Below are 8104 nucleotides of genomic sequence, written 5' to 3' on the forward strand. Positions count from 1 at the left end.
TGTCAGCTCCTCTGGCCAAAAGTGACAATATCGCGATTCCTTCATGAAGACTCGTATGTTACTCGCTCTTTAATTTTAATATTGACGATTATTATTCTTACTTCCTGCTAAAGAAAAGATTATGTGTGTGTATAAATAAATAAATATATATATATATATATATATATATATATATATACACGTGGCCACACACATAATTACCTTTCATGAAGTAAATATACATAATAACATATAGATTGTCCATACACACTTATATACTCACACTTATATATACTGTATATGGATATATATATATATATATTATTAAAATACATAGCAGAAAAAAACATAAAATCACCAACTATGTCTATATATATATATATATATATATATATATATATATATATATTTAATTAAAAATGACTTTGAAATTGAGAAAGTTCTAGAAAGGAATTAAATAAACAAACAGTTAAAATGTTACCTTTCCGTTTACTTGCAAGATGCCAATACAAGGTTGGAAAGGTTCTTTGGATTTCACAAAATGTACCAATTGCTTCTTTTCGGTCAAAGTCACATAAATCAGATAATGAATGTCTGTTTGATAAGCAGAACACAACTAAACTCTGAAAATCTTGTTTGTTTTTTTTTATTCTTCAAGACCGAAGAGTTAAAAGCTCTCTCCTCTGACGATCCCGTTAATATAATGTGTGGGTTAACACATTCACTGCCAGTGGTTGAGAAGCAAGATTACTGCACACAGTATAAAAAGCTCGCCAATGATCATGACAAAAAAAGGCAATATATTGTGTCTTTTCTTGATTTTTGTTTACTAGATTTTGCACAATGAAACAAAATAGTAACCATTTACAGATTGCAGAATTTACTAGAATAAGCCCTATTTTCTTCTGTACAGTGAAAAATCTCTCAATCACTGTGTGTCCTACATGCATGCAATTTAAAAGGGAAATTACATCAAAGGAACAGCAACACACTTCACCGATAATGGATAACTGCCAAGGCATTGCTAAGTATTGATATTATTTTTACATTTTGTGGCACTGAAGGAGTTAAAGAGAATCTGAATTAAAAAAAAAAAGATAAAATTGCTTCAATAATACTGATATTGATACTAGTACCCCACGGTTCACAGCATAGAATCAGTGTTACTGAGGCTGGTGTATTACCCTGCCAGGTGACATTTTCATCCCAGCAACAAAATCTTGGTAGAATGGGGATCAGGGTTTTTTTTTTAAAGCTAATTCGACCCATACATTGAGGATCAGATGGGCTATCGGAGCGTCAGCACTCATAGGGTTAAGACTGGATAGATTACAGGAGGTAATATGCTGTTTATAAAATACAAAACACAAATAAATTCCTACATTTCACACCCCAGCCCTCCCATCATAGTGCTGCATCCAGTCAATCACCCCCCTGACTGGCTTCTTTGTAAGAAGTGCTACAATTAGCTGCCACCCACCCCACCCCTTCGAAGATCACAGTTATATCGAAATAAAAAAAAGAAAAAATAGTCTAGATGACGACACTGTGAAAGTTCAGTGAAAAGAGGGGAAAAAAAGAATTTTTTTTTAACCACTTCCCTTCCAGAGGGCCAGCATGTTCCTCCAAGCCCTCTGTGGTGGTAATGAGGATGTGTTTTGTTCATAGTCACAGGGGATAGTGGCTCTTTGTAGCGTCTCATTCCGGCTGTGCAGCCTGTCCCCTGGCATTGGCCTCCATCCACTGCAGAACCTCCTGTCTGTTGTACAGTCTGGCCATGTCACTCGGGGTGTCTCCATGCCTGTTCCTATGGTCCACCTGGGTGTCTGTGTGGAGGACCAGGAACTTGACCACTGGGAGGTGACCTTCCTTGGCTGCCAGGTGCAGGGGGAGGTTCCCTTCGTTGTCCTGGATGTTGACATTCGCCTGGAAGTCTAGGAGCGTCTGCACGGTGTCCTGGAAGCCGGCCCTGGCCGCATCATGGAGCACAGAGAAGCCGGTGCTATCCCTCAGATTGGGGTTAGCGCCTCTCCGGAGCAGGAGCCTGGCTATGGCCGGATTCCCCAGCCTCATCACCTGGGGAGACAGACAGGCTAAGCACCCACTCTCAGTCATATCCATACTGTAGGAACCCGAGGGCTTCATTGTAACAGTTACTTTGGTAAATATCTATCCATCCATCCATTTATTTATCTCTATCTATCCATCCCTCAATCTATCAATCAATCTGTCTGTCTCAATATAATTCAGCAGGTTGGTGCCCAGTGTCTTGGAGAAATCGGGAGATGCAGAGTTTGGAGTTATTTATCTCCATTGAGTCCTCGCATAATTTTATATTTACATAACAGGAAAATGATATTTTAATAAAACTACAAAACTCCTTAACGAGGATCAGAAAAAATGGAAACCTATTTACCTGCAAGAGACGGTTTATAAAGTAAAATGCCCGAATGTTTATTGAAAATATTTTAACCTTGGGCCTTTGGGGTAAATTACTTCTTCTAAATTGAAAGAATAAATCTATGCTGGATGGATGGATAGATAGATAGATAGATAGATAGATAGATAGATAGATAGATAGATAGATAGATAGATAGATAGATAGATAGATAGATAGTTGCAGATATAGAAAAATACATATAGTCAGATTGAGAAATAGATTGATACAAAAATTGATAATTAGATTTATAGTTACAATAGTTATAAAATAGATTGATAGATAAATAAATAGTTACAAATAGAGATAGATAGATAGATAGATAGATAGATAGATAGATAGATAGATAGATAGATAGATAGCTGTATGATGTATACATCTCCACCCCCTTTAGGTTTGAATGAACATAGATACACAGTAATTTGTTAAAACCCACTTTGCAGAATATATAAACTATGTTAATAAATACAGTCTGTTTGTATTCTATGTGTATCCATCAAACTCCTCCAAGCGATTCCCCAACACTTCAGGATGACGAGCTCTGGCCCTGCACCTTCGCTGGGTCGCAGCTCCAGACAAGCAGATGATCTTACTTTACCAAAGGTGTGTCTCAATGTGCTAAGGCTTACGAGGGATTTCGCTGCAGACACCCTAGAAGCTGCTTTGTATTCAGTGTTATGAGAATCACTTTTAACGTGTTATTTACTGTGGATTATTGTTTTATTTTATCAATCAGTTATCAATTAACATGGGACCCCCCCCCATATACATTGTTACAAAAATGCTTAGGGATCATAGAGATTGGATTATAAAGCCCTTCGAGTTCAAGAGGGCCAGACAAGGGTAGCTCACCCGGTACTGAAAGGGTTAACAGTCTGGTGCCAACCTGATTTTACGATCTAGAATGTATACGCAGAATATTGTGTCCTCTTATAATTCTTACATTACATTGGTTTCCATCTTAGACTTCTGTATTCATGCTAATAGTAAAATCTTTATACATATAAATGATCATTTATATAATAATTATCTTTATATAATAATAACAACTAATAATAATCATAATAATAATATAGGAATTGGCAAAATATTTCTCCACTCATATATTCACACACAAGGTTAAATGAAATCACATTAATATATGTAGCCCTTGTATTTAATCGCTAAAATCATCTTAAAGCACAATTATATGAAAAATAATAATGCTTTTTAAATAAATAAATTTAGTCCCCTTAATCATCGTCCCCTAAATCATCGAAACTGAAAATGTTAAATATATTAGGCTAATTTAGATTTTTGTGCCGTACTTATCTGTATTAAGCTGTTAGCAGCAATACATCTTATAATACATGCAGATATGGTGACATCAAACCAATTACTGAATCATTTTTAATTATTTTCTAAGTTACCCTCCATTCATTTCTGTTCAAATAAAACAGTTCATTCGTGATAAAAAAACGATCGCGATTTAATTAGAAACAAATATTCATGTCTAGGAGTAATGTCGGAAGGGTAATGTCTCGTTCCCTCTGTTGGCACACAAGGGGTTAATGCCCAGGAGCTGCTATAGTGGAGGTTGCTAAAGTGTTACTGAGAAAGTCTTAAGACATACAGCTCTCGGGGTGTCAGGGCTCTCACCTTCTGGACATTCTGAAAGTTGAGGCCTATCCTAGCTTCCTGGTTGAAGCCAGCAAGGCTGGGGTGTCTCATTTATCTTAATTCATTTTTGGGTTAGAATAAGGCTGTTTAGAACATGTTTATGTTTAACAATAATCGGTTTTATCGATGCATCATTTTGTTTTCGATGCACAATCACAATAATCAGAGAAACCCAAATGATGCAATGCGGGTGTGTGAGATCCTCTGCCCCACCTTAGGGTTTACTGGGCCAAATTAATGGACTTAGCAGTGTGTGATATTAATACCAGTAATACCAGTAAAACCATTAATATTTCTCTCTGCTCTGGGCTCCCCCATGTAATATTAGAGGGGTCTTTATATAGGATGTTATATCCACCAAATATTCACAATACACCAAATGTCTATGAAGGAGTGATAATATATTTAACCTACATATACACAAATCAAATGTAAAAGCTTATTTTTGTATTGTGCATGTATATATATATATATATATATATATATATATATATGTAGTAATCTATATTTATATATATATATATATATATATATATATATATATTTTTAAATAACATGAACAGCTATGGCATATTTAAATACATATAAATGCCTACTACATAATATATATAGAGAGAGGCAGATACACACATAGCAGTTACTATATTTTACAGATATAAATATATAGATATATTTGTGTGTGTGCATCCACGTGTATATATATATATCTATATATATATATATATATATAAAATATAGTAACCTCAATACGTGTATCTGTCTATATATAAAAACATGGAGTATATATATCTATACCATAGCAGTTCATATTATATATATATATATATACAGACACACACATATATATTACATATCTATGTATACGTATATATGGACAGAAACACACACACATACACCGTGATGATTTAAATGTATAGAACACATATATGTTTTCTCTCCGAATATTCTTTTTCCCCTCTGATCTGTGTCTGCTTTCTTAGGCTGAGATACTCTGTCCCATTATATCTGTAACAATTATCTCCCCGTTTGCTGTGATCCATAATCCTGTGGCTCTGTGCGATCCCTTTCATATCTCACCGTGTCTTATTCATAAATCGCTACCGAAAAAAGAGATTTTAACTGATTTTTTTTTTTTTTGGAACAATTCACCCGAAAAGTTACCACGTGGGCACTGCCTGCTAGAGGGGCAAATGCCAAATAAGCTGCAGGCCCCAGTGGCAACAAATGGGGGGAGGAAGTACATAATAAAAGTAATAGGAGATGGCAAAGCAGTAGCCTGCGAAGGGTTAACAGCCACCAGTGTCCGTACTACCTGCCACAAAATGGATTTTGCGCGATTTACAGAATGCGGGACTCGCTGAGTCTGAGATGCGTTACCTGCTTTGGGATTAACCCCTGACTTTCCGCACTATATCGGTTTATCATTTATTTATTAACGCAAATAAAGCGGGTGTGATCGGCGCTGATATGGGGAGGACGCGGATTTACACCCGTTGTTTGCCTTTTTTTCTTAACGCCCGCTAACCTTTTTCAAGAATCCCGGTGCTTCAATCACTTAAATAAATACGGTTTGTATCAGGGGGACGGGCGCTGCTTATGTGTCTCCTACTTAATTCGTATTCTAGGGCCACTCCGGTTCAAACAGGACTGGGGCAGGAAAAAAAGCGAATTTCAGTGTGGGGGCAATTAACCCCTTGTGCTTATAGGCCCTTCAAGACACCCCTCGGTCTGAAACAGGTTCAAGCCAATGATCGATGCTATTTAAGCCCCCCAGAGAGTGTTCACCTGCCCCATACCCCCTACCCCCGGGCTCACACCCACCTGCAGAGCTGTCCTCCCGAATCTATTGGGCGCATCTACGTCCGGCGCCCTCCGCAGCAGGTCCACTAGCTGATCCACATCCCCCCGGGCAGCGGCCGCTGACATCAGGTCCCCGAGAGGATCTGCCATACTGGGCGGGGGTCTAGGGCCGCGGGTTAATTCGGCATGGCATGGACAGGCTGACAGCCGGGGTTCTGAGCTAATAGGGGGATCGCTTGTAGTAAATACTAGTAAAAAAGCCCTTGCCAGGTCCCCGCCCCCGGGCACACGTGATGAGCTTCTCCTGTAGTCTCTCCTCTCTCTTCCACAACTCCTTTCCAGTATTGCCTCCCTCCATTCTTCAGCGGTCTCTTCTTCCTCAGTCTTGCCGCCAATCAAATCACCGGCAGCCTCCATATTCTCCTCCTGCCAGCCTCCACTCTGCCACAGCATCATATCTGCCCTGATGACCCCTCCACACCTCATCAGTATTCATTGTGCCCCAAACCCTCCATCTGATCTGCTACCTCCCTGCCCATAGCCGTCTCTCCTCTGCCTCTCTCTCTCCCCTGCTGTCTCCTCCAGTACTTTATGCACATTCAGCAGATCCCAGTCCCTCCTAATGGCTCCCTTCTTTTTTTGCCAGCTCTCTTATCCTGCAGCTTTCACTTGCTCAGTTTGCCTCTTCTACCATTCGAAGCCTCAATAGTCTCCTTGAAGCCCCCGCTGCAAAAGCTTCTTCTGGGACCCCCTCCACCCAGCTGGGAAATTCTTTTCTTTTAGCAATTTCTCCGATCGGTTCTTCATTACCTGCCCTCTGCAGCCTCCCTCTAGTGGTCTTCATTCCCTCCTCTCACTGCGGGACACAATATATACAAATGGAGGACAGGTAACTAGCACTGCCTCCCTAATACCGGTGTGCGGGGTGACATCCTCCGGAGCGGCGTAAATGACACCCAGTATGCAGCCTCCGGGAATAGAGAGAGATACAAAGTAACGGCAGAGTTCGCGGAACAGTCCCAAACACCGCCCGCAGAACGGCGAATAGCGCTGAACGGAAAAGCAGATTGTATCGTCAATCCGGATTACAGCCCCCTGCGGTGCAGCCTCCGCTGTACGGAATGTATCGCCTCTTTCAACTGAAATCATTTGAAATCCACAACAGAGAATAGAAGAAAGCACCGGATTCCGGGACAGCGAGTGATCAAAGAAATCAGATGCTGCCGTCCGTATCCCCCGAGCGCACGGGCCGTCCTGCCTGGCGGGGGTAGTGCAGTCTCCGGGGCTGTGCAGTTCACGGCTATCCTCGTAGAGCAGCGGGGAGTGTGTCTCCGGTGCAGGGCGTGTGTTACGCTTCCCGTGCATTGCCCCCTCCGGTGTGGTACATGCTGGGCTCCCGAATCAGCCCCAATCTGTGCTCCCCACACAGTGTCACTGCCATGTGTCCTGCCTCTCTTACCCCAACTCCTACCGCCCCTCCTGTCACTCGAATGCACGTCTCCCCTACCACCTACCCCTGTCACTGCTCTCTCTGATCTGCCCCTCTCCCTCACTGTCATTGCTCTCCCCCTTTCTCTCCGCCTGTCATTTATCTGTGATTAGCTTCTCTCCTTCCTCCTCCTCCCCGTGTCACAGCTGCTGTCAGACTGCCCCGTGTCCACCCTGCATGCCTGAACTCACCCCTCTCCGGGCTCCCCTTATACCCCGTCTAGCCCCCCGCCCCCGACCAAACGCCCACCTTTCCCTTCTTACACCGATTTCCATACTGTCCGCCCAAACAAGTCAATCTGGAGCTTCCCAGATGGTATATCTCCTCAACACCCATTACACTAAGGCAAGTGGAGCGCGGCTGGGGGTAATGGGAGTTGACGCTTCTCACCAGCAGAGTACCCATTGCCCTGTCACCCTCACATCCTGTCCTTTACCCTCCTGTCAATCACTCCATCTTCTTACCTCTGTTACAATCCTTATTACTCTATGACTGTATCTTCTCCATGCTCTCAGACCCCCCCCATTCCGCCCAGTACCCCCTCTGCCTGTCAGCCCCCCCCTTTAGCTCACGCGCTGCCGGTTTTTCTTCTTCAGCTTTTTTTGAAAAGAAAAAAAAATGAGCGCTCTCGAGTGGGCCCGCCCCCAGCAAAACCACGCCCACGGCCACGCCCATACCAACGGCACAATCTTAAGGAGGACCGAGAAATCCGTCGCTCTGCACCGGGCTACGAGTGTTTA

The 8104-nt window shown here is 41.9% G+C and overlaps 1 protein-coding gene across 1 annotated transcript; it reads right to left on the bottom strand.

The window, feature by feature from the left end:
* Positions 1–782: 782 nt before the first annotated feature.
* Positions 783–7497, bottom strand: CDKN2C (cyclin dependent kinase inhibitor 2C). Its single transcript, XM_053469846.1, has 3 exons — positions 7386–7497; positions 5897–7342; positions 783–2055 (listed from the first exon to the last, which is right to left on the bottom strand). The coding sequence occupies exons 2-3, from the start codon at positions 6359–6361 to the stop codon at positions 1678–1680; spliced, it is 843 nt and encodes a 280-aa protein (XP_053325821.1). The 5' UTR covers positions 6362–7342; positions 7386–7497; the 3' UTR covers positions 783–1677.
* Positions 7498–8104: the final 607 nt, after the last annotated feature.

This window comes from Spea bombifrons, chromosome 6, assembly GCF_027358695.1.
Source record: "Spea bombifrons isolate aSpeBom1 chromosome 6, aSpeBom1.2.pri, whole genome shotgun sequence".
NCBI classification, from domain to species: Eukaryota; Metazoa; Chordata; class Amphibia; order Anura; family Pelobatidae; genus Spea; species Spea bombifrons.